Genomic DNA, 27,628 nt, shown 5'->3' on the forward strand with positions numbered 1-27,628 from the left:
TGTTAGCTGCTGCGACCGGAAGAGGGCGTCCAACAGCTCCAAACCACAGACTGTAGGCCTAAATATTACCCATTGAACAAAACGTCACTGCACTCTTCACCTGCACTAATTAGGCCTAGATCTGTAGCCTGCACACAGAACACAGAGCTGTAAATAGGCTGTTTTCTTTAAAAAATAAAGTCTGTTTAAATCTTAATATTTTAATGTTATATTTCTGTAAGACAGATTGCAGGGTTGCAATGTGGGTTTCCCCTTTTTTTTGAATACCAATGATTCTTGTTTATTATGACATTTCAATAAAAGACTGACTTGTAGAGGAGGAGCTTACCTTGTTGTTTTGGAGCAAATCCTGATTGGAGAAAATAACATGCTTTTTCAGATTGTTAATTGTAATTCAAAGAGGATAAAAAGACTTTCTGTAGGTATTGCATGATCTTTTATTGTTGTAGTTATTTCTCAGATTGTCTCTATGGAGTTACAGCTTCAATGTAACACAGAATGAAGGTACAACCTATACCATACATTAAACTGTCACACTAATGGATTTGTGTGGGAAAGTTTTCCACTCAACGCAGAGACCTAGATCTACAGCTCGCTGTCCCACTGTAACGACTGAGGTAAAGAAGGAGTGATGTACAAAAAGTGAGTGTGATCACAAAAGGTCATTCTAAAAGTCTTGAGGGGGCATTGCTTTAAGGACTTAGGATATACAATATATTTATTGAACCCACAGTACATTTAAAATACTACATATCCAGGTAATCCCAAAATAAATACATCAGCACAGTAAATGTTCCTGTACCTGCCTCTGTGCAAATTAAAGTGATTTAAGTTGAAGTTATGTGTGCATGAACATATACTGTGAATATTTAGTATGTAAGATATTTGTTACCACATAATTTAATTTCAAGGTTTGAATTGTTTAGGTTATATGAGATGTGTTTGTGGTCTTCTCATGGAATGTAAGTGGGTGGGGATTATGTGAAACAGGGGTGTCATGTACCTTCATCCACCAATCAGACATTGGGCCATGTTGAATCTAAAATTGAGGGTGGGGGGGGGGGGGGGTGGGGGGGTGCTAAGATTTGCACTGTTAAGATTGAACACAAAGAAGTTTTATTATGCCCACTATGGCTCAGAAAAGATTGTCACTTATACCCTTGAGCTTTTATGGCTTGAGGTCTTAACCCTTGACTTGCATCACAGGAAACGTGACCCATATTATGTTTGAGCTTGAAATCTCAGCCTAGTCTGTCTTATGAGCGGTCTGCAATGCTGTGTCAGACCACTGGCAATCTTAAGAGATCCAATGATTGCCAACAGATTAATGAGTGTTTAATTCTTAATACAAATTGACTTGTGCTTAACTTTTCAGTGTGAGGGAAAGCTTGGTGTTTGACCTGGGCTGGAGTTCTTGACCCATGCAGGTCTTAAGCAGTAACCTCCCTGCAGGAAGGGAGGGAGGAGGTAGCACCGAGAGAAACCTTGTCTTCTGGCAACCCCGAAATGGCAACACAAGGCCAAAAGGAGAACAACGATGCCAGGAAAAGATCATCTTACCATTTTATAGTCCTCTGTATCAAGAATCCATTTAGTGTACCTCAGACAGATATTAAAGTGCGAGTGAAAAAGCTCTGTGAATTGGCCTTTGTATGGGAATCTTTCTACTAATATGTCCTTTAAGGCAACAATATGTACCTTTTCCACTTTAAAATAGTAGTTTCCCAGTCGATCTAATAGTACACTAACTTTCAACGAGGAGAATAGTGTCGCTCCAATGTCTATAGAGCTTTTTGTAAGTTTGGCAGCGGTCCTCGTGTGAGAAGTGCGGCCCATTTCAGTAATGTGTGATACAGTGGCTGACGCTAAGTGACGGAAGCGCGAAGGTGACACGTAAGAGCCTGAGTGTGCATCCCTGCAGATATTATTCATAACAGATCGTGACATAATCTTAGGCTTTATTGTTATTGGTGTCTTCATTGTCCCCCTTGACCTGTGGTGGTCTGGTCAAAGTGTTTTGAGTAATTAAAAGACTTGAAAATCGCTATACAAGCTCAATCCATTTACCATTTTACCATTCCTATTAGCGTTTTTACTGTGTGCAGAAAGTCATTTAACCCAATTTATGTCTCTGGCTTGCTTACAAATAAAAAAATAAATCCATCTTATGCTGAAAGTTGCCTCTACAACGAGCTGTAGACGCTAGTAGAATCATTATGTGCAGTGCAGTTGCACTCAAGAGACCTTCAGTGTGTGCCAGAGAGAACTGAACCAACATCCTCCATAATGTTGATTTAAATAGTGAATGTTAAATGGAGCTTGTATAGCGCGTTTCTAGTCTTCTGACTACTCAAAGTGCTTTTACACAGCAAGTCACACCTACCAACTCAGGTAGTGGGAGCAACTTGGGGTTTAGTGTCTTGCCCAAGGACACATCAGACGTATGGATAGAACCCCGGACCTTCTGGTTGAGAGACAACCAAATCTACCACCGAACCAAAGCCCCTCCTAAAAAAATAGAGTTCTAAAAAAAGCTGCACTACGAAATGTACAAATCTGTGCACAACATAGCACAAGTGTCATTGCGGGTTTCTGCCTAATGCACATGTAATCTCCATAGCCCTTGCCCACGTTTGCTAATGACAGTGCTGGTGTAAGATGTGGTGATGAGTAGTGATGGTGCAATGCCAATTTGAGGCAGCAGAAAGCGACTGCATCGTAGACGAAGAGAAACCTTGTCTAAAGTCAGTAAGTATGACACAGTATTTTCCTGCTATTTAAAGGGTATTGTACTTAGATAGTAGGTGGCGCACACAAAAGGTGAATTAACCACTCACCATGTCAAATCACATTGCTATTGCTCATACAGTCAGTTTTGTCAGTTCCTTTTTCACTTAGTTTTTGATTGGACTGAGCGGAGTCGCTGAGGCTAAGTTGGTGGAGTCCGTCGTCTCTCAACCAAAAGGTCAGGGGTTCGATCCACATGTCTGATGTGTCCTTGTGCAAGACACTTAAACCCAAATTGCTCCTGCTGCTTCATCTGCGGTTCATGATTGGTGGATTGGGATTACATACTGGAGTGTAAAAGCGCTTTTAATAGTCAGCGGACTAAAAAGAACTAAGAATCTCAAGTCCACTTACTGAAGACTGGTCATCACATTTCTTTCAGCATGGGGCTTCTCTGACGATGGGGACATGCTCACTGTTGTACCTCAGAGAAATTCCTGCTCAGCCCCTGGTTGAGTTCTAAATGTGTTTTGATTATTTAAGAAACACAGATGAATGCTCTTCAAAGATCTAGGAGGGGGACAACTCTAATTGAGCATCATCAGCTAAATAAAATACAAATTATGACTTTTTGAATAATGTTTTACCAAAACACTCAATCAAAATTCATATCAAATAAACTGTTTAAAAGTCCCTATTTTTTCAAGTTTGATTTTTTGTTTACAACTGAGGAACTAAAAAAAAAAGTCAGTCTTTCGTCAACCTTGTGCTTTTAGTTTTAAATGAGTTGGCTGACCTTGGTATTTAGTCATCAGCGGGGATGGAAGTCAGTGTGCTTTGAGACATTAGCCGTTTACAGATTACAATTCCGCAACAGCACAATAACAAAGTTTCTCTGTCATTATACCTTTGTACTTACACATTGTATCTGCAATGGTGTTATACTGTACTGGTGCCCCATAGTGCGAGTTTACATTGCATTACTGTGTTGTGGAAGCGCAAGAGGCAGGGCGCGTGGACACACAGCCCTGCCTCTTGCGATAGGCTGCTCCTATCTGCCAGCTCCGATGTTACACATCACCAGGGTCTTACCCCCATTATGCATCTCTTACTACCTCCAATGGTGGATCAGCTGTCTGAAGGGATGATCGAGAAAAATCAACTAAAGCCACACAAGGTTCAATTCAGGCATTCTGCAAGGCTTTACCTGACTGAAGTAAGCATACATATAGGTATTTCACACTTGCAGAAAGCGCCTGAAAATCTCGTGATATTTCCTGGAGGAGCAGTATGTATGCGAACGCAAACAGCCAAATATTGTGCTCGGAATTCACCGGTTTCTTCTGCCAGACCCCTCGTATTTTTCCACAGCAAGTCCGAGTGAGCTGATGTGAGAATGCAGCAGGATATTTTCAGGAGAATTCACCTCAAGCCAATGGGAAGGGGGAGTGACATTATATACTGTAACTGATGCACGGTGCATAAAGTGTACGCACGCTACTGCTACGTTCTCCATGCAAGTAATTAAACGGCTGCATTACGTTTTCAGTTAGTCAGGATGTTGTTCTACGCTCTTTTGTTGATATAGTGATTCCGGTGAACTACACGTAGCATTGATATAAAGGCAAATATTCTCGTCATAGCATCGTGGGATAGTCTCCCGCTGTGAGCTCAATATGCGAACAGCCAGGTCAGGAGAACATCCAGAGATGAAGAGTCTCAGATCTCTTTGATTGTTCGTTCAGATGGCTGGTACTCCTCCCTTCCTTTAGGGCTGGACAAGTAGAAGGACTGGGTCTTCCGCTTTAAGCGAGCTCTCTTGGTGGCCAGTGACAGGCTGTGCTTGCTGGAGGCAATAATGTCATAGATGAAGTCCTTGCAGTCCACACACACCTCCATAGTGGCCCAGTCCTCGGTCAGCTCTGAGGGAAGTTCGAGTTCTTCATGTGACTTTAATGATCCATGCTTTGAAAACCTACATGAAACAGAAACAGAGGGACAGTTTTAAAGAAAACAGGATCTTAGAAAAACCAAAAAACTTAAAACCAACTGTTTCCTGATTTTGTTACGACAGTTTATTTGGTGTAAATGTTCAATCTATCCGTGGCAAACAATCATGGGCATAACTATTTTTGAAAAGTAATTTCTCCCAAAATTCACCCAAATGTCACTAAAAAGTCTTATAATATGTATATATATATATATATATATATATATATACATACAGTATATGTCTAACATGTTATACAGATTATGAACCTATTATAGCCAGATAGATAAATATACAGACAGACAGACAGACAGATATTTAAAAAGGGACAGTGATAGAATTTTTTTATTCAATTAATGAAAACTAGTTAATAGTGGATGCATTGCAGTAATGAGAGCTACAGCTACAAAAATGTGTTAAAAACTATAATTATACGTTTAATTTGTAAATTACACAGTGTTGAAGAAACATCACTGACATCATCTTAAACACTGTGTTTGTTTAATTACTAAATGGTGGAATTATGTTAAAAAGATCATGGCCTTGGTATATCACTGGTTTTGTAAAAACAACAATTAACTTTGATAAATCACCTTCCTTCTATTTATTCAACACAGATGGCTTAAGTGATTAAAATGTGTTTGTAACAAACAGACTCACTGACTGTTTTGAAAATAATTTGCAATTTCATATTTTTGACCCTGTGTTGGAAATTCCTGGCCAGGAGCCAACTGCTAGCTATTTATCTTAAACATTGTGATTGTGACTGTTATATTTGTATAATCATTCGGGTTCACAAGCGTTTTCAAATACATAATGCATTTGCTTGTGCAGCATTTTGGAACTTAAGTTCAAGTTATTATTACAAGATATACCGTGCACTCAAGACAGAGTAATTGTGTTAAAGCTCTTACTTGGACATGGTCTTCTGAATGCTGTGGCGTTGTGTGCTACAAGGGGGTGTTTCAGGTTTAGGTGCAGCAGCTACTTCAGAGGCTTTCCCAGCTGCTTTAGATACTCTTGGCATTGCCTTCACATTGGAGTACGCCTTGGCCCCTCCCACTGGTTCTCCTGCCACAGAGAGCCCTTGTCCAATTGCAGCCATAGCACTAAGCCTCTCTCTGGGGAGAGTTTTGTTAGAGCCAATGGAATAGATAGGCAAGCTTGAATAAGGTTTGGATGGTAGACGCATCTGTTAGGCAAGGTGGCCATGAATGAAAAAAGGGGGAAGTATAATCGTTAATAAGAAATCATTCTAATGAAAATTATCATCATGACACAGAGGTTAGGTGCTCTAGTTTTTAAATGTCTGTACCCAATTTTGAACAAAAAAATGTCAAATCCTTATTTCACAGAAAGAATATTTTCAGAGTGATGCAATACTAGAAATCTAATTTATAATGTGAATTTCTTATAGTTTTACTGCAGTGATCACACAATCATCTTTCCACATCGTTGTTTTTCAAAGCACACAGCATTTATTTAAAAATTCAACTCAATTTGTACATAGAAAAGGAAAAAAAAGCCAAACAAAAGAAAAGAGTCAAACAACAACAGAACAGGTTACAAATGAGAGAAAAAGCCAAAGAGGAGAAATGGGGGAGGGGGGGGGGGGTCTTTATTTAGCGGAAATCTTGTTTATTTTTTGTATGCTACTCTTAAAGTGTGTTCTACTGTTTTTAGCCCTAATTTAAAGGGATACTTCACCCATTTGCATTAAAAGCTTTGTATCATTAGAAACCTGGTAGTATTTTTGAATGGTCGTGCATCCCGCCCTCATTTTCCCCTGAGACCGAAGTCTGGAAAAAGAGCCTCCGATGATGCAAAATTACGATTTTTGCATCATCGGCAGCTGCTGTGGTTAGCGGGGTGAAACTACAATGCTAGTTCTTCATATTTTCGACCACTGAAGCTACAGACCTATCAGCTCTATGGAGAAAGCTGATAAAAACCGACATTGGCAAAAAAGTATGTTTCAACTTCAAACTGATTTGGATGAAGGGGATTTTAAAGGTCTTTTGCTCGAATCGAATGTGGTCGGTGAAGTATCCCTTTAAGTGTAGCTATATTTGGAGGTTTACATTTCCTTGTTATGTGCTTGATAGCTGTCATTCGGTTGTTTAAGATGTTAATGTTAAACATATGTGTTTAAATAGAGTTTATTGCCTTCAGAAAATTTATTCCAAAATGTTATTTTGTTTTAAGTGTTTTATTCATTTAACATTCAGGGCTTAAAGCACCGCTTCTGGCGATCAGGAAGGATGAAATAGAATTATGATTTTAAGTTGCACCAGTGACTGACTAAATTATTTTACCTACCTTTTTGCAGCACTGTGAACACACAGGCCTGTAAAGAAAAAAATACAAAACAGAGTAAATGACAAATGCAACAACAACAAAAACACTTTCCTTTAGATTTTGATTCACAATAGAAAATAAACATGTAAGATTATTTACTTTTTACAAAACTGGCAGATGTAGGACCAGGTAAAAAAGGAAAACCTTCTGGTCCGGCAACAGAAGCAGAGCTGCAAAGTGGAAAAATAGATGATGAAGTTATTATTGAAAAAGACACAATTATTACTATTTTTTAGACGTAAAAATATTGGAACAAATGATTTTGGTCATGTTGTGGTGGGGCTGGTTTCTTTGATGACTGGAGTTATGAGCCACTCCCCTCATCTCTGTATAGAGTTACACATGCATAGAATAGATTAATATACTGTATGTGGTTCTGACATCAAGGTAAAGATAAATGGATACAAGCTACATCATCCCACCTCACTGCAAAAGACAAAGTGTCAGTTATTAACTCGTGTACATTTCACTTTAAGTCCACAAGCCACCAGGGACCAAATGATCTCTTATATCTAACAAGAGCGCTATTCAGACTGCTGTTTTAAGCCGCAATATGTACGTCCTTGTGACGTTTGGCCTTCATTCTGAATGTTGCGGAGGCATGATGGGGGAATAAAGCGATCCCACCTCTGTACCGTCTTCAGAGGTAGTAACAGAGGCGAGACTGTTTCAGCGGAGCCAGCTGTGTGTGTGTGCATGTCTGGCCGTGTGTCTATGGGGAGCAGGGTAATTGAGGGCAATTGTTTCATGTATCAACTGTGTATGATGATTGTGAGCTATTGATATTAAATATCTACTTAAAGTTCTACTCATTCATTCAATTATTAATTATTCCATGAATTTACTTGTTTATTCTTCACATGATATTTGTACACAAGTATGTTCGGTATAAAAATACCTTTCCCCTTTTCATAGCGTTGTAGACTTCTTTGTACTGCTGGAACTTTTCCAGCTCTGCCTTAACCAGCACCTGTCTTATGTGCATCACCTCGTCCACCGTCAGAGACAGACACTCGACAGGGAAACAAAATTCCTCCTGTAATGACAAAAAATACGTAGACAGAAATTCAGTGGTGAGTGATCCTAGCAGTAGCACTTAAAGTTTAGAACAAACGTTCAGTATAAAAATATCCATCCATTTTCACCCTTCAAAGCAACCAGGGTTTACAGAGTACATTTAGGCCATAAATATGTACTCTTTCTTCACTGAAAACCAAAGGCAGATTCAGATGCATTGATAATTGAAATAGGGAGAATACATTATTACGATTACTATGTAGGGAAACATAGATTTTGTTAATAGACAAGATGTAATTTCTTGTTTTCTGTTGCATTTTAGCAACCGAAAACCATTTCCAAAGCCTCTGTGCCCCTTTACCATGATTCAAAAACCTGCATCACTTGTTTGAAAGTTTGACATGCTGTGGGAGACGAAGGAATGCAAACTAGGAGCTGTGAAAATCTCCACTACGGTGTCTCAGGGAGAGCTGATGGAGGAGCTCAAGTGCTAATTGAGGTATGTGATGATAGATGCATGAATCTTTGTTCAGAGTTCTCTCTTTTTACAATAGGGAAACACATGAAACTTGGTTTAAAGTAAAAACGTTGTTCAATTATGAATGTATTTCTGAGACAAACAAGAAGGTTTTATATAATCAAGTTGTTGCATAAACTGATTATGTTGATGGCTATTGCATCCCACTCGTAGTATAGGTACTTCTAATGGAGAATAATGTCTGATAAAAAGTTGAAAATGGCGCTGGCGTTGTCAGCCGTTGGTCTTTTATTAGTGGAACAAGAATAGAAGAGGCGCTTCCCCATTTCTTCTTGTGCACTGGCTCTCCTGTTTCGCTTAGCTGAACAGCCAATCAGAGAGATTCCTACCCCCAACCGCAGCGACGACGGCTCACACTGATTCAACATGTGGAATCGGCCAAAAAAAAAAGGCCAACTGTGGCCGACAGGTAGCGGTGGAGCAGGACACACCGCAAAAACTAGGGCGATGACCGCTCACCGACGGCTGACGGTCTGCTGGGTGTGTCAGGGCCTTTAGTCCCAGCATGCCATGCAGCACCTCACAGCTAGGTGTGAAGTGTAAGGGGAACCTGGACTCAAGTCCCCCATTGGAGCAGATCTGGGGGATAACAGCAGGGAGTCCCAGGCTATAAAAGCTCAATTCTCCCATTGTTCATTCTCTCTCATATGTGGTCTTCCTACATTGGAGGACATCGCTCTCATGTACTGCCTTCCAGCATTAGAGGACACATCTGACTCATCGCTGATTAACATTCAACCGATTGAAGATCAACCCAACTTTGCAAAGATCACCAGAAGTGATCCCAAGTAAGAGGCTTTTATCTGGGCAGAAAAAGCTTTAGGAAGTGTTTCAGTACCTTTCTTCTGCTAAGGGGTAAACAGTTTGTGAAAAGATGTCAGACTAACCAGGGATTTGGAGTTCTGTTTGGAGGGCGGCTGAAAATGTCGAACATCGGTGGGAGTTTCCTTCTCAATGGAATGTCTTCTCTGTTGGGTCTGACGCCTTTCTGGCTGGGGAGTGGAGGAGATGGGCAGGAACATGGGGGGAGCTAGTGTTCAAAAGGAGAGAAGAAAGTTAAGAGAGAAAAACCAAGGCTGCTTGACTGAAAATATTTAACTGATCAGTCAATTCAGCGATCAAGCAATTCATACTTTAAACAGCAACAACGACAGCAAAATCTCAGGACACAATGACTGCATATCCATAACTTTGAATCCTTAAGCTTTGTCAGTGTTGGGCAGTACAAAAAGTGGTTTTAGTAATTTAACTACAAATATTTTGAAGATTGTTGGTAGCATTGATGTTTTCTGAATCAAATAACTTTTCAGTAGCTTAGCTGTTTTATTGATCAAGTAGTGTGGTAGTGTCCAAAAAGGTACATTTTCACAAAGTGAAAGTGCAGCACGGTCTGAAATCAAACTTCTAAGGATGAGTTGAAAATGCCAGCCAATACACATATGCCTATCTGTAGTGGATATTCTTCCGTATGACGGTGACTTCGCTGTCTAATCATTGATGCCAACGACTTTCTGGGAGATAGTGCCAGCAGGTGAGCACCCACTGCAGGGGATTCCTTAAATAAGCTCAGATGACCAACCACTGAAGTTTACCATCACCAGTGCAGTCTGCAAACACCAGCTAACAAATTGTAAACAGCTTACTTCAAAACATACAGGACGGAATAGATTGCGCAATAAATAACACAGTAGTAGTAGAAGTAGTAGTTGTTAGATATTAGAGTAGAGTATTATTGGACAAGTTGAGCCTGTGGAGAAAGTTGAGCCATCTCCTGTTTCTAGACTGTGCATGTTCATTGTTAATTTACCATTCTTTAAGAGAGCACAAATTAATTATATCTGGCTGCAGTGGAGAGAGACACATGGGAGAAGTGCTTAGTGTTATTGACACACAAGTTTCACAGAAACTTTTCAGCATTTTAAATGATTTATATTTTAAAACAAATTTATCTTGATCAATTACAACAGTTGTTCATCTACCACTGTCATAGGGTATTGAGGTACATTTACAGTATCCGGTCTAAGTTATTTGCTTGAAATGTATGTAGATAAAGAACAGATTAGAACAGAGCAGTCCTACTAAGTATATAAAAATAAATAGCCTTCTTTTTATTTTGAAATAAAGTAAGACGTTCTGGTAGATTGAGGTTTACGACATTAACTTAACAACCGAAAAAGGAACTCATTACGGATCAAAAACAAAATGCATGCAAAAATGAATATCAGACCAAATGTGATCTGTTATACTGTCACCATTAATTATGTCAGCCTGGGACACCTATCGAGTAGCGTTGTGAGATGAGGATAGGAGTAGATTAAGCTGTAAAAGAGATAGATAAGAACAAAATGCTGACTTACTCTTCTTCCCCAGTACAGATTCTGGGGATGTGTCATCCATCATGGATGTTGCAACGCTGGAGCTGCTGGCTGAGCGCTGCCCAACCATCTCATCCTGGGTGAATAAAATAAACAAATAATTCAGGAGTTATTTGGTCCACTCATGCGAGATGTAATTCTTAAAGTTTAAAACACAAATTCATACTGACATCAGAGTCAGAGCTGTCCAGGTCAGCAAGACATGGAGCCTTAAGGAGCCTCTTCCTCTGAGGTACAGACTGAGATCCGGAGGGTTCAACCCTGACAGATGTTGATGCATCACTCAGAGACAGCGAGCTGGACACCCGCCTGACCATGTATGGACTAAAGTTATCTATAAAGAGCCAAACAAAAGTAGGGACCTTTACGATAAATATCAAAACATTTCCAACCCATGGTTTTGGGTTATGCGTTTATAACAGTCCTGCACCACCAAATTGGGAAAGAAACAGTTTTCATATCACAATGTGTTTGAGACCAGCCATTATAACACATTATAACACAGATAATAAGAGGCTGAACAGCCTATACAAAGGAGGTTTGAGAGCTATATCAGGGTTACACTGGACAGAAGAGATTAGTTAAGTTGGTCAAAGAGGAAGCAGAGAAGCAGACTGGGGGTGCTCACAGAGAAAGGATGTCTCTCTCATTAAGTGTATAATTCCTGAAATACCAACATTTGATTCATTTCTGTTGAAAGCCTTTATAGTACACGATTGGGTGACCTACATTCTTGAAACCAAATGCCCAAATTACCCCAAATGTATTTACCCCAGAGTGAGCTGGTTTTTGAGAATGCAGCAGGATACTGTATTCTCTTCTTGTAGCAGGATACCAGCTGATAAATACATTCTTAATGGAAAAGAGGGATCTTAGAGTGAGAAAAAGAGAGCAGGAAAAGGGGAGAAAGGATGCAGCAAAAGATTAAATGACTGATTAAATCTGTACGAGCCCTGAAAACGTTTTTTCTCCTGTTTGTGGGGGAAAAAAAATATCCTATTGTTTCTTTTTATGAACAAGAAGGCAAGAGTGGGGACTTTCCACTATTTGATTGCGGATGTCATCTCTGACAAAATAAACATAATTGCAGCTAAAATATATAATATATATAATATACCTGAGTGTGACGCCTAGGATAAGTTTATGTGTGGGAGTTTAACATTCCCAGGAGACTATATTACTAGCCTTTAGACATTCATAACACAGTCAGCCATATTTGTACTATCTACCTATGTCTTAAAATTCTCGGAGGTGATATTAGTTGAGAATCAGGGATGCAGAAAGACAGCGTTTTTAGGTTAGGTGGGAAAAAGGCCTTCCAAAACTCAACAATGCTCATACTTTACCTAATCCAACACGGAACAAATCCTTTGGGGTACTGCGAGTTTTGCCAAAACCTAAAAGGGAAAACCTCTTACATTAGGATAGCGAGAACAATATTCCACCATATTGTGTGTCAGCTGTTAAACTTCAGCTACATAAAACAATGAATGCATTTGTTTTGTTACATTGAAGGTAAGATTGTTTGTTCACTTTCTTAGTGGAACTGTCCTATTTCAACCCGGTTTGTTCATATGTGGATCCACATGGCTTTATCTAGTTGTTCATGTCCGATAGTAGTGTCTAATTTCAAAGGCTACTCATCGGTTTTGAGGCATTTTTTTCAAACATCTAACATTTGATAATAAACTTTAGCATCACCTTTTTAAACGAGTAGTGAAACATTTAAATGGAATTAATACTATTGTTGGCTTTCCTGTTGAAAATGATTTGCTTTTTGCAGACTTTGCAAGGCCAACTTGATCAATTTCTTTTCTGCAGCCATTCCTGTGGGATTTTCCTGTAGTCCAACATTTTTTTGTATACATATGCCTGCAAACCTCAACACATTTTTTTTACCTCAACACAATTCTGCATATATAACCACATGCAAGCACTAACAAACATAAATCTACACACACTATGGGGGGGGGGGTGAAACCATTCTAAATTACTGCACACCTCAACTTATCAAATCATCTTTTTTTAAATAAATCGCTTTATCCAACAATGACTATGGTAGGCTACTACACACTACTGGATGATAACGGAACAACATCATATTCACATTACCGAATCCCACTTTATAGTTTAGCTATATTCTTAAACATGTAACACAATATAAACATTTACTTGGAATAATTAACAAGAAACTGTGAACATCCTGTTCTCTCTCTGGATAAGCCTAACTGGAAGAGTGCAGAGAAAGATTTTATTAAGCAATGGTCTATTATCTAGCGTTCAAAAGACACAAGGGTAATCATTTTGTTATTTCTGCTGGAGCTACAATACAGTGTGACAGTGCCACATAATGTTTAAGTGTCCGTAAAAAAGGATGAGTTATCGCTTGCATTTCAAAGAAAAAACAAAGAGTAGGCCTATTGTTATTGAAACATGTGTATGCGATAAGTAGCCTACGTGAACAAAAATATTCCACTGTTGTAAAAAATGTTATGTGTGGGTTACAACCGGTATGATTATGAACATGGCCGAGGTTATAAATGCAGGATGTGGCGCAGGGGAAAGGAAGGAGTGCCGAGGGAAAAATAAACGAAAAGTGTAACGCCAGTGAAAAGTTTCTGCAGCTGCAGTTATTGTGAACGTCTGTGTGGTGAACAAGTGTTGTAAAACAAGAAAAGAGCGCTGAACGGCTGTGAAAGTGTCTAAAAGAAAGACCAAAGATTCCCTTCTCCTCTCTTGCTACTGGATAAGCATGGTCGGGCTGCAACGAAGATGGTTCCGACTGACTGAGTCATCCTCTGGATTCCTGGTGAGATGTTGTTGTTTTTTTCTGCTGCTTTTTCTTTCTGGTATACCAGCGATCGATTGACCTTTTTTGTTGTTGGATTACTTTGGTTACTTTTTTGGGACGAACCGATTTTTTTTTTTGGATGAGCGGATGTCATTGAACATACCACTACACCTAAGTTATTTAATCGGGTAATTTGTAGTGCAAGTTAGGCAGGCAGGTACACATTTGAGGGACTGGTGTGCAGTAATTTAGAATGGTTTCAAAAACACACACACACACACACACACGCAGGTGAGCTAATGTAGATTAAGACATGGATAGATATTGAGGGTTTTTCTGGTGTAAAAAGGATAAAAGTACACAACACTGACAGGTAAAATATTGTTGTGGTCACCACAGCCATCCTGTCTAGTAAACACCATCCTAGAAAGGAAACCATCCCTTTCCTCAAAGCTGGGGAGAAGCCCCCTTTCTGACCACAGACAAAACTATGCCGACTGTCCACAGCACCAGCTGAATGTGGATCTTATAAAAGAACTCAAGGTCCCTGATCACATCGTGCACACGAGAATCAGCCCAGACTTGATCATCTTCTCAGACTCCACCAAACAGGTGATCATGTGGGAGCTGCCCTGGGAAGATCACATGGAGGAGGATTAGGAGACAAAGTTTGCCAATAACCCTGGCAGCGGAGTTCTGCACGTACTGGAGTCTGTTCAGGGCAGAACTCCATTACAATAGTCCAGCCGGAAGTGATGAATGCGCTCACACTGCTCCAGGACAAACCGGGCCTCAGCACGGTTACCTATTGTACATAATGTCGTCATACAGCACATGCATAGCTTTATGTTATCATGAAGCGTGCTCAGTTTACAACATGGACTCGAGAGAAGGGAAAAAAAGGGGACGCGCAATCGAGTCCACATCCGCACATCGGATAACACGGAGAACATGACAGCTACTTTATGGCTTATTTTGAGTCATGTTAATCAGATACAGCCAGAACACCCAAAGGCTCTAGGTACTTTAGGGGTGAAGAGTGCTTAGGCACGGTACAGATCGCCAGTGTGATTGCGCCCTTACCTGCATTTTGTAAAGTGTCTTGAGATAACACTTGTTATGAATTGGCGCAATACAAATAAAGATTGATTGATAAATCATTGATTGTTTTGTCTTGATTTGTTTTAATGGGCATAAGGGGTCCTGTGAATGTGTCCTCAAATAGGTTGCCAGCAGCATTAAAATGTTCATTAAAGGCTGCACAGATCTCTTTGTGGTTGGTTTTTAATGTTCAGTCGACTGAAGTGAGTGCGGGGTAATCAGGTGGAGACTTTCGATAAAGATAATTTTTGCTCTCCATGATTATGAAGGATTTGGATGAGAGTTGGGAATGCAAATAAATTAGTTTTAGCCTTCCTTATTGTGGCAGTACATTTGTTTTTCAAAGCTGAGAACCAGAGAGTGGACACAATTAATATGATTATACACATTCTTTTTAATTGTATTTGTTTACTGATACTAAACACAATTGTTTAAGCATATATTTTCCCATAAGAATGAAGCTGTATTTTCCTACCCAACTTCCACTTGCGGATCTCATCAGGCGATACCGGTCTTAGTTTTCTCTCTGCCTTGATTTCCTCCAGGATCCGCTCGTGCAGTGTTGGAGGAGGCTGACTCTGTGGCTTCAATTTACGAGCTGAGACCTACCGCAAGTTGAGGATAGTTGATATTTGATGGTCAAGGGAAAATAATGACAAGAAAGAAAGTTGAGAGTTGAGAGAATACAAATTACTGATTGTTATAGCCAACAGGTTTTTTCACCTGGTCGTATAACTGAATGCGCACCTCATCTAGAGTCCCCTGCTTTAACAGGGCTAGTTCTTCAATAAACTTTGTATCAGAGAAGCATTTCACTGAATTCACAGCTTAGTGAAACTGCTGTGTTACAAGGCTCAAGGCTATAAAAGGTTTGAAGACTGTTCCTTGGTCTCTTCTCATTAATGCACATTTTAAGAATGAGGCTAACAGATGTGTTGTGATGTTTAACTCCATGTTCTAAGTTGTACTTACAGGGTTGAGAGGGGGTCTGGACCTGATGAAATCGAGAATGACTTCGTGAGCGCTCCTCTTTAACCTCGGAGGGATGTCTCCATTTACCTGAAACAGAAGAACAGGAAAACGATATCTAAAAGGTTTTCATAGACATAAAGGTATAAAAGAACAGTTGAGATGATGATTATTCATTTTATTTTTGGATTGAGATAGTGAGGAATGATATGCGGGAAAGAAGCCACAGGGTGGATCGAACCCGGGCCGCCCCCTTGGAGGACTGCAGCCACTGTACATGTAAACCATCTACTAGCCCACCGGCGCCCCGAGATGATTAAAGTGAAGAAGGTGGAAAAATTGTCTATTGTGGGAGTACGAATTTCTACACAATAAACTGTATGTCCGAGGGTCAATTGAAAAGGGGCAGGGGCATAACTAGACCCTTAGTGCAGCTGGGGTGGTACATTCTTGAGGGGTCCTGCTGAGGCACTGTGTCAGGCTCAGCAGCTGTCAACAACAAAGGGAATAGGTTGCCAATCACTTTCAAAATGTCTGGCACCAAGATCAGACACAGCAATTTTTAGCCCTAAATGAACGCATACGAGCTCGTTTAAATACCGGAGTACCGAGACCCTTTTCTTTTTTTTTTCCTCTATCGCAATCAAGGGTGCATTAAACCCTTTGAGTCTGCTTTCTGAAGTTTACACTTTATTTTGTATCTTGTTTGCACAGGATTTTGAATGCTCCTTTTGTATAACAAGCCCTGAAGACGATAGTGTGTGGCATCGTATACACGCAGACCTCTCCATTCTGGGTGCAGAGTACATTGCACAGCTGATTAGAAATGTTAAAAAAAGATTCCCCTCTGTGAATTTGTGCATTTTCACTGATTTTGATACAGATTTTGATACTTTGCTATCCAGGTGCTGACAGTGCATAGGAGCTATGGAGTGCGTCTGTGAACATACAGGTTGGTCACACTGAAGCTCCTTTGGTGCTCAATTGTCTTTTGGTATTCTCAGCTGTCACTGCAGAAAAATCATATTCTCAATGTGGGGTTGACATGAAAATTGACCACAGGGTCCATGTCTGATATCTTTTCTCTTTATGCTGTTACAAATGCATTATATGTATCTACAATGCTATTTGTTATTGAGTTGTTTTGATAATTAAATGGTATTAAATAGGTCATGTCTCTACATCTTTAGAAAATAACAATCAAAACAATGTCCATCAAAATAATAGACACAAAGTCGAACACAATCGCTGCCACAGACTGTACAAATGTCAAGTAACAATATGCTGTAAACATTGAGATTTGACTGATTTAATATTAATCAAACTTTTATAATGACTATGAATTTAACTCCTCAACTGCTCTGTCAGCTGCTTCAGCTAAAAATCTCTGCCTTCACATCAAGTACCATTCGATAAATAACTTTAACAATCTGTTTCTGTTTTTGGGTCCCAGATCTGAACAATCTTACAGCAACTATGCAAGAACAAAAGGTGTGAATGTGGCATAGATTTCGATGTAAAGATCACATGTGACACTCACCATGACTTTCCGCAGTTTGAAGCGTTTCGCCCTTATGTCATCCATTAGCATCTCATAGGGAGTTAGCTGGTACTCGATGGGCAGCGGATTGTATTGACGCTCCTGGACTTTCTTCAGCTTGACTCCCTCACGCAGGTCCCTCATCACCTGAACCCAAAATCCAGCCTGACAGAGAAGCAAAGGCCAGATTGGAAAGTAGGGAAGTGGAAAATACTATGACCATTTACATTTATCTGGACACTAGCAATGATGCTCTGACCTAGTAAACAGAGTAAAGGTGGGTGGTTCAATGTATCAGTACGGTTCCTGAGAGCTTAACTTATGGCAACTTTATTATATCACATAGAGAATACTGTTTTATATGATGATATGCATCATAGTATGAGAATACATTTATGAGTCTGTTTGTATTTTTTTAACGGAATATATGTACTGTTTGAATGTATATCTGTGTTTGTGTGCATGTGTGTGTACAGTATGAGTATATGTGTATCAAATGTATGTTATATCACTTAACGGTCATCATTAAAAACTTTAAAAAATTGTGTTTTTTCATGCCTTACTTTCTTTATCGTTTCGTGATTTTCTCCAATTCTATTCATCTCTCTTCTCCTCTCCTTTAAAAATACTATCTCTACTTATCCAACCTTGTCTTACACGTCCAAAAATCAATATTATGGTTTGTCTGTCTGTCAGTGTATTATTGTCTAGCTTTTTTTATTTCACTAAATGTCATGGTGTCTCATCAATGTTAAATGGGGGTTGTTATTGATCCAGATAAACTAAAGTTGAATTATCAGTTAAGGCAGGGGTCAAACACCAAGAGTAAAGTTGCCTACCCAATCAGCGTTCTGCAGCTCATTCAGGTCTTGACTGGAGTCCACTGATGTCTGTTCTTCCATCATACGAAGGTTCTGGTGAAAGAGAGAGGCAGAGCGAGAATATCAAATACTATATCAGAAAGGCAGTGTAAGAATTTATGAAAGAAAGAAGCTTCAGGGAAACCAGATTCTTTTTCAATATGCAGATAATTGCCATTAGAATCTTATTTAAAAGTTAAAATGAGCTCATAAGAGCTTTTAAATGTGATGCACGTGAAAACAGAAGAATGATAGCTCATAAAAATAAGTGTTTTATCAAAAGATTAAAGACTATCATTAGACTGTCAAAGACTATCATCAAGCCTACAAATACTGCAACTCTATGCTTAATTTACACATTTAGCCGTTAGTGTATTAATGTTGTCAAATGATTGGTCATATGGTCCACAGTGAAATGTCAACTGGATACATAGCAATGAAAATTGAAAGCAGTATTCATGTTTCTTCAGCTCTCTCCAGCTGTCCTATCTAATAAAGACAAAGAAATTGCCCGAAAAATATAACTTATAGACCCTAAGTGCTGCAGCATGCATGGGCAAGTGTCACTGCTATACCTTATACCTGACACAATGGACATTTTCACACCCAATGCCCACCATGTAAAGACAGTAAATGAACTAGCGCCCATGGTTTACAGTAAAGTACTTAGTTTTACACCAAGGTTAACATAGCTAGAATCACAAAATACTGTCCATAAATTTCACAGAAAAATAGCACCTACTTCTTTGGCACTCTTAATCTTCACCAGGAAAGTGTGCAACTCCATGGTTTCTGTGTACAGAGCACGACAAACAGCCTGGTAGTGACTGGGGGCGTTTGATAGCCTTGGTAGATGAGTTTTGCACAGCTACAAGGGAGAAAGGGAAGCACAGAAAACATAAAGAGTTTAAATTTACAATTTATATTTCTTGCATGGCCTTGGGGTGAACTAATGTGAGAAAGCAACAGGAAATATCCAGTAAAAATGAAACGCAAGCAGGAGCCGGTGGTGACGTTTATTTCCTGCGACTCCACCCAACCATTCCACCTCTGTGCATTTTATACTGCAGACAAGCTGTGACAAAACTGTCCTGCATGAACTGGCAGTCTATTAGGGGCTAAATAATCCAAACGTCTGCATCACAGTTTAGTATCCTATGATGTGTTTTAAAGTCTAATGAAAGTGAATGTGGTTAAGTTTTAATATGCTTAGAAGCAGATGATTGAGATCACCCCCCATCACCCTCTGTGGGGTATATCCGGGTATATTCTGGGGATCATCATCATTACACTATTTCTCAAGTGGGAGCTACAAATCAGCCCCCTTATTGAAAAAGGACAGCAGCGGATGTACTTCCTGAGGCAGCTGAATAAATTCAACCTGCCAAAGGCAATCATGGTACACTCTTCATCATTGAGTCCATCCTCAACTCTTCCATCACAGTCTGGTATCCTGAGGCCACTGCTAAGGACAAGGGCATGCTGCAGTGTATCTGCCATCTTTCCAAAAGCTGCAGGAAAAATTGTGGATGAACCCTCTCATCTTGTACTCAAAGTCTTTGGGCCTTACTTTATAGGGGTCATTTTATGCCCTTTTATGGGTTCATATATTTAATTTATGTGCCTACTAAAGTACGTTCACAATCGCTAATGTCCGAAAAACGTGTCTGTTTTCATGTGCTGCTCCTCCTTGCTCCCTCTCAGCTCTGACACTGTCACAACAATGGCAGCGGCTTTCAACTTTACCAATCTGACAACGGAGAGGAGAAACAACCACCACAATCGTGAGCATTAGCACGACGTTTCAGTGTTGCAGGTATTTATTTTGCAGCCTTTTCAGATGTAATATGTGTGTAATTTGTGCTCATCGGGTAGCTCCATTGTTGTGATGTGTTGGTGAATGTGTGGAAACTGCAGCTAACTGCCTACCGAAGCAGAAAAGGTGTGATGCAGAATACTATAACCGGGATATGTTAAGTGTGTATCAAGTCTTTTTATCATAAAAAACACTCACCGTTATTGTGTTGAAAAATACCTTAGCATCTTAAAATTTCCCTGACTGGAGCTAACCTGTATACTTCCAGAATCAGTAGATATCTTACTCACGGCTTCACAAAGTTTGGCTTGATTACAATATATTTATTGGCCACAAATGTGTTCTGTACAGTACAGTTTTTTACATTTACATTAGTACTGTTTTTTGTTTATTGCAGCCACTCACCTTGTTCTGGATTGTAAATCACATCCTTGCTGTGATTCAAAATTCAATGAGCAATTGTAAGTATCAATGACATCATAGTTACTTTTACTACAAAAGCCCAGGTAATCCTGTTTCTTGGATCAATATCTCATGCAATAATGTTTCCTCCTCTGTCATTATTTTCCTTCTTGTTGAACATTATTTCATTTTAATAAGTGCTACAGATAATGGATGGATTGATGGATGGATGATTATGAATGAAGAAAGATGTTTTTGGTTAAAACAAACGTTTTAGGATTCCTTATCTGAAAACGAATGATACTCTAATACCTTGAACAGTTCTCAGCACATCTAGGCTGAAAGTGGTGCCTCTGGCTGCTTGAAAATAGGATTAGAAAAGACTAAATGGAGCCCTGCGTTAGTTCAGGCGGAAAATGGAAGTCATACCCCCAAGCGGCTATCAGCTGATCTGAGAACCGCCCAAATGCAACCAAATCATAATCACACTCTGACAACAAGGCAGTCTATTTAAACCATTCTGCCTGTCACTCTTCCTGCCTCGCATCCACTCTGCTGCTAGACACTGCTGTGAAATTTTCCCTCCACCACCCCAACCTCCACCAGCTTCAGTCAGCGCCTTTTATATTCTGGGATGAATTGTTTGCTTGTTATATCTGCAAGATGTAAGTATCAAATGTCATGATACAAGCACACCCTTTGTCATCACACACTGTTGTTTCCTCCATGGTGATATATAAAAATATGTCTGAGTGCAGTTTATAACATTTGGTGTGCCAACCTTTACTATTAAAGATCTACCTGGTAAAAGGAAGCAATGTGTTTTAACCTCCAGCAATTGCTTAGTGTTTTTTTTTGCAGTTAATACCTTGAGGATATCTCTGTAGCAATGAATACTGGAGAGGTTGTCAGGGCTATCCTCTGCCTCATCCTCTTCCTCTGTGGCTTCATAGCCTTCATCTGGGCAGGCGTCCCTCTCAGCTTCGGTAATGTTGGTCATGAGGTTGATAAGCTGCTCCAAAGGAGGACTGAGCTCCCTCTCCTCATTTTCTTTTAGCCCGTAATCCAGGGCTTTGTAGATCATGATGCCCAGTGACTCTATCACCTGAAAAATCATAGGAGACAATTCTACATTATTTTTTTTTACCTCCTCAAAGCAATACCACATTCTTCTTTTTTTCAAGTTAAAAAAAACATATTTACAAGTTGTTTTTTTTAACAATGGGAGTGACCACCCTCAGCTCGCCAGCCCCATTGAACCCGTCAGGTTTTGACCTTCAGTAGAGCCTGCTGCCATTCACACTAGGTTGGGCTGGACACTGCAGGGCGCAGATAGTGTAGTCTGTCACCTCACCCGACCACAGCAGTGTCTATTCACCACAGTAGCGCCCAAGGTTAGTGAGCTGATGAAACACGTTGCGAGACTATGGCAGGTCGATACGGTTCCATTCAGAAGTGAGAAAGTGGACTCCCGACTGAACGGAGGATTTTGCACTTCAACATTCATTTTCAAGACCATGGTTGTCGCTTAAGCAAAAATCAAGCAGCGCAGATTCAAGCAGGAACAGCACATTTATGAAGTTGTAGAGACAGATATTAGAGGTTCTGGTTGTCAAGTGTGTAAATAAACATTTGTGAATATTTCTTCTGTGACTTCAAATTCAGAACACAAGTCTGTGAATATTTTCTTTGAGTGAGTACTGGCTGAAATTAGCATATCAAGCGACAACCGGTATTGGCTAATTTTATCGCAGATACAGTAATACTAGATTTATTCACCAGTCAAATACAATTTAATTTGAGTATCATTGTATTACATTAGCAGTTCTCTTTCACCAGCAGAGTGTTCTCTGTGGATTACAACAAGCATTATCATTATCCAGAGCGTCAAGCGTTACTTCCCAGGTGACTGATCATCTCTTCCTTTTCCGCAAGTGTGACACAACTGCAAATGCAATAAATGTGTGTTTATTTAATCTTTCTATCTCTACAGAACAAACATAGATCTAAGAAAGATATAGGCCGATACATCGATATAAAAATGTTTTTCTCTCCCCAATACCGATATCGGTATCGGCCCTAAAAATATCGGTCAGGTCCTTTTTTAGATGATATCATACTAGGTGCACTATTGTATCCATCGGGAAAGTATTTAGACTGTATTTTCTAAAGGGGGAATTAGATGTGTTTTCCTTTATCTGAAAATATGTTTTTATGTTTTTTTTCCAGAGTTCACCATCAGCAGGTGATATTTTAAACAATTATATGTTTAAACTGTCATACATTGCAGCTACTTACCTCTGTTGTCGTGCAAGGGCTGGATTTACCTGCAGGAAAGAAGAAAGCATTGTTGTTATAAGCAGTATTTGAAACTGTCACTGTTAAATGACTGTGTAAAATACAGTTTTGTAAACTGACAGGGCAGATGATGATACTATTATCCACAAATGTCATATCACGCATCAGCTTTGTTTCAAATATGATATAAATGTCATGAGATATCTGCGTTGTCTATGGATCCACTTAAACACTGCAGAAAGAAACTAATGGACTATTACAGTCTTTTATGTATTCCAAACACATTTTGAATCAAAATCACACAAGTCTGTTTCTGCTAAACATGTTTGTTTTTTAAAAGTACATTTTTTCCTTGCCATTATCAATTGCTTAAATATGGTGGATTAGCTTAACAAATCTATTTTATAGTGGGAACATTTCATGGTGTTTGGTCAGGAATAAATTGACTAAAAGAATCATTCAGAAAATTACAATATTTTAATTTGAATGCTGACATTTAACTTTTTTTCTTTCCAGGCTAGGTAAGCTAAGCTTTACCTTTGCAAACAAACAAATTGCCTGTTCACAAATAGTCACTTGAACAAACGGCCTTTTTCTTTTTTAACAACAAGTAATGCAAAAAACAACAGCTCTGACATAATCTATTTACCATAACTTGCCATGATAAGACTGCTACATCTACAATATGTTGAGCACTAAGCAGTGGGAAGTGTGCCTTTTGTTTTTACTGCAAACAAAGTGAGCTAAATAGTCAAATGTGCTTTCTTAATAAAACTTTGGAAGGGAACCATTATGGTATTAGTGACAGGATTCAATTGATTAAGTCTCTATATTAGGTGTAAACATTTAGTAAGGTAAATAGTGTCCGGCTTTCCTGATGTGTTCCAATATAACAAAGTGTCAGGGCCCTGAGATAAACTCTTGAATAAACACATTAGCTGTAAATTTCAGTTATAAAAGGGTTACAATCTAACTTTCTGGCTTAAATCTGAAGTAACTGTAGCAACACATAGACGCTCAAGTATCGTCTATGTGTGGGAAACTCTGATAGATGTATACATACATGCATATAAATCCAGATCATATACATGTAGTAAATAAGAAAGGCTGAGAAGAACTGAGAAGAGGGGGCCACAGTCCCCGGGGAGTCAGGCAAGAGGCCTTTCCCAAATTTCCCCTCTGGGGATCAATAAAGTACTATCCTATCCTATTCTTGAAAGCTAGAAAAAGCTGCATTCATTTCAGTTGGAGTAGTAACAACATCACCCCCTGTTGACTGTATTTCTGAAATGCCTTTTGCTCATTAAAGTGGAGACAGAGAGTAAGCCGATATGAGGGCCTGCTACCATTAAAGTAATGATGTTCTCTAAATGTTTTAATTAGGAACTCAGCCTTTACTCGCACATTTTTCACCAGGTTGAGCTCAGCCGCTTGTGAGAAGCAAAAGGAGTTTTCTCCAGAGAAGCCAGTCGTCTCCCTATTTCAAACGTCCTCTGACGAGAGCGGTTTAGAAAGGAAACAAATTTTGTCACATTATTTTTTTAGGAAACCTTTAATTGCGTCCCAGATGTACCTGAAATCTTCCACTGATTCCACATTTAGAGAGATAAATTCATGTAAATTAGATTTAAATTGAAAACAAAGTATTTATTTGCTGTAAATTTACATGCAGTGTGAAGATACGAGCCAACGAAAGATCGCTAGCATGTAAAAACCAGTGCAGCAAGCACAGCTCTTTTTTTTTTAGAGCGGTAGCTCGGAGTGCCTGGTTAAATATTTGCCAACAGATGGATTTCTGTAAACTAAATCAAACATTAAGTTACTCCTAAAATATATACCACTAACCAGGCCGCCAGTTGATGATCAATGCTAGTCTAGAGTAAAAGCAGTCACAAAGTGCCACCTACTGGCCTGAGAAGGATAATCCAGAGAATTCAAATTAAATAATAATTATATATACATTTGTGCAGCACATAATATGACATCATCATACAGAATGACTTTTCTCAACTGAAAATAGTCAACATGTCGGAGAGAGCGCTAAGGGAGACATATGCACACAGTGATTCTACATACTTATCTCCATTTAATTTTGAGCGATTATTGTCGATCAATCAATCATTATTTGATGATTGCGGCATCAAAGGCGTCTATCGTATCGAGCATATGCCTTGCGTGGCGTATATCATACAGAGGATGATCACAGTCAGCTCTCCATGACGACAGTATTGTTTGTGCTTTAGCCAAGTGCCGTAAAATCATCTGACATTTCAAACACAGTCCTGCTAACACAGCAGACTGTTTTCTTCAGCAGGTCACATTGTGCAGAAGAAGAGGTCAGCTCTATCGTCCGCAAATGTCATTAAGCTAGTCTGCCTGAGGAACTGGTTAAAAGAAAAGTAGACAGTATAAAGACTGGTTTGTGTGTTCCACCAATTACACTGTTTGAAGAAATGTTCTTTAACCAAGAGTGTTGAAATTGTTCATGTCTCTTCAAAGAAACTGGCTTCAGTGTGCCTACTTATTGTAGCATGCTTTTGGGTTCATGTTACTTTGCAAAACAATTATGTTTACCTTCAACTTAAACAGACTTACTTCGACAATTTAGTTCTGCTAATTAAGTCTAGGGTTCATATCAATGTTGTGGGTAATTCCAAGCACTCCATTAGACTTTTTTAGTCAGAAAACAAGTGGATTGTTATAATATTTAACATTTGTTAATTATAAGATGAGATTTTTCAAATAACATTGAAGAAACTGTCTCTGATCAGATGGTTATGGATTTTTATTTCCAACATAATGAATGTATTTAACACCTACCCCGGAAAATACTAGTAAATAAACATATTCATGTTTCTTCTATATTTATTCTTGTTCTGAATCCACTCTGATCCTGTATTTGATCATGCCTATAAACCCCTCTATTTCAGCCCTGCTCAGAACAGGCTGTTTCTGTGTCTGTACCTTTAAATATGTAAATGAGCTGTGTCTGACCACGCCCCCTCTCTGGAAGGGGATGTGGCTTAAGGTTTCTCGCAAAATGCCCCATTGTTTACGTTGAGAAGGCAGACTCAGAGGGCAGAACAAACACCTAGCTGTGGGAGTGTCACCCACCTGGGGGAGGGGTTACTGCCCTTTGTGATGTCATGAAGAGCCTGTTTGAGCACACATTTTCCGAGAAGTGGAGCGGGCAAAACACGGTGAGGATGGACTTTTCTCATAATTGGGAGGCTTGTAGACAGGCTAGGGACACATACGTTTTCAAACACAAGGCAACACTATCACACAAACAGGCCCCAACTCTCTATTATTTCGGTTGGTCGTTACCAGAAGTGCAAGCAACAACAGGAGAACAGTACGTCCAACAGAAACCTGCCATATCAAGGTATTGTTCAGGGGGTGAACCAACTTTGATGACAATATGTGTCAAACATGTTTGCCGTGCACCTTTCAGCCAGTAATCACATCATAGCCTTCTTGATAGGATATGATGGAAAGTTGCAAAGAGACTGAGAGAAACCACATGATCTAGGCTACACACGTGCCTCGGGGGAAGGCAGGGTTATTGGCATGGATGTCATCATAGAAATAGAAGCAGCAGGGGCCTCTAATTTTGTAAATCAATAACCAAGATATGTTTACTGTTGCTGTTGTTGTTTTTTTTGGTGCGGATTAAAGATCAATCTTGAGGTGATCATTGATGAGTAGAAACATACACAACATGCAGACAGTCTGTAGGCTGTATTCCAAAACAGTCTACATTAGTTGATATTTCCTCCTTGAAGGAAATAGGAATGTAGGACTACTCTAGCCTTACATAAGAACAATCACAAGACCTGAGCACTTTTTTTTTTTAATGCAAGGCTGGCCTGGAAAGAAGCAGTGTAAGGCACTCATGTTTTTTTTTTATCCATTTACCTTGACAGCCCTGGTGGTCCACCCTCACAGACCCGTCTCTCTGTATCTTCACATCCCCCGGTCCGGTTATTTTCCACAGAAGTGCGGCTGATGATGCTCCTGCAGCGGTGGAGGAGCTCCTCCTGCCCATGTCTCCCCTCGCCAACGTCCTGCAGCACTGGTAACACACCGCCCATGCCTGCTCCTCATTGATGGGCTGGTTATAAAGCCTCAGTATCTCCCCCAAAGAGAGACACTCCACAGCTGCGTCCTCCGCCGGATTGACTGTGTTTTTGTCTTGCTGCTCATCCCGTTCAACCGATGCAGCACAGTCCTTCAGCCCCTTTGTAGTTCCCTCATCGGTGCTCGGCCATCCTTTCATTCTCTCAACAACGCATTAGGCCAGACTATACGAGAAGAGGTCCAAGCTGAAATGTGAGATGGAACGACAACCCGGAGACATTGTTACATTCCTTCTCCTGCACAAGTACACGCTGGTTATCCGCCCGTTCAAGTGTCACTGCCAGAAGGTTCGTGAATACAGTCTTGTAGTGTGCAGCAGCCTTCTTCTCACATCATCATCATATGACTCGCCCAACCCCGCCTCTTTTATTCCATCTCTCTCTCTCTCTCTCTCTCTCTCTCTCTCTCTCTCTCACTCTACCCCCCCCCCCCCCCCCCCCCCCACACACACACACACACACACACACACACACACACGGGGGATTTTGACTTGGTAGGGATCACATTGTCTCCAAAGAATTGTATGAATTTAAGGTGGCAAGGATTCTAGAGGAGTCTTCATTTTAATTCCTAAACATTTCAAGTGGCAGCACAATAGTTGATCCTAAAGGTAGATACATTGTCCTTCCCTGGTGAATGAGAAACTCAACCTGGTGACTGTACTTATATGGTCCAAATAAAGATGACCCTGCATTCTTTGATAACT

At 39.8% G+C, this 27,628-nt stretch overlaps 1 protein-coding gene across 2 annotated transcripts; it reads right to left on the bottom strand.

The window, feature by feature from the left end:
* Window positions 1-423: 423 nt before the first annotated feature.
* Window positions 424-27,274, bottom strand: LOC109987451 (protein spire homolog 1-like). Of its 2 annotated transcripts, XM_065958178.1 has the most exons (17): window positions 26,701-27,274; window positions 22,783-22,811; window positions 21,353-21,589; window positions 19,009-19,134; window positions 18,246-18,320; window positions 17,407-17,571; window positions 15,870-15,956; window positions 15,373-15,502; window positions 12,352-12,402; window positions 11,176-11,339; window positions 10,988-11,081; window positions 9,518-9,660; window positions 7,974-8,111; window positions 7,175-7,245; window positions 7,037-7,064; window positions 5,632-5,909; window positions 424-4,702 (listed from the first exon to the last, which is right to left on the bottom strand). In XM_065958178.1, exons 1-17 carry the CDS (start codon window positions 27,059-27,061, stop codon window positions 4,447-4,449), a joined length of 2,433 nt encoding a protein of 810 aa, XP_065814250.1. In that variant the 5' UTR covers window positions 27,062-27,274; the 3' UTR covers window positions 424-4,446. The 2 variants fall into 2 exon arrangements, with proteins under 2 accessions (XP_065814250.1, XP_065814251.1); XM_065958179.1 differs by lacking the exon at window positions 12,352-12,402.
* Window positions 27,275-27,628: the final 354 nt, after the last annotated feature.

The sequence above is a fragment of the Labrus bergylta genome, chromosome 8 (genome assembly GCF_963930695.1).
Source record: "Labrus bergylta chromosome 8, fLabBer1.1, whole genome shotgun sequence".
Taxonomy (NCBI): domain Eukaryota; kingdom Metazoa; phylum Chordata; class Actinopteri; order Labriformes; family Labridae; genus Labrus; species Labrus bergylta.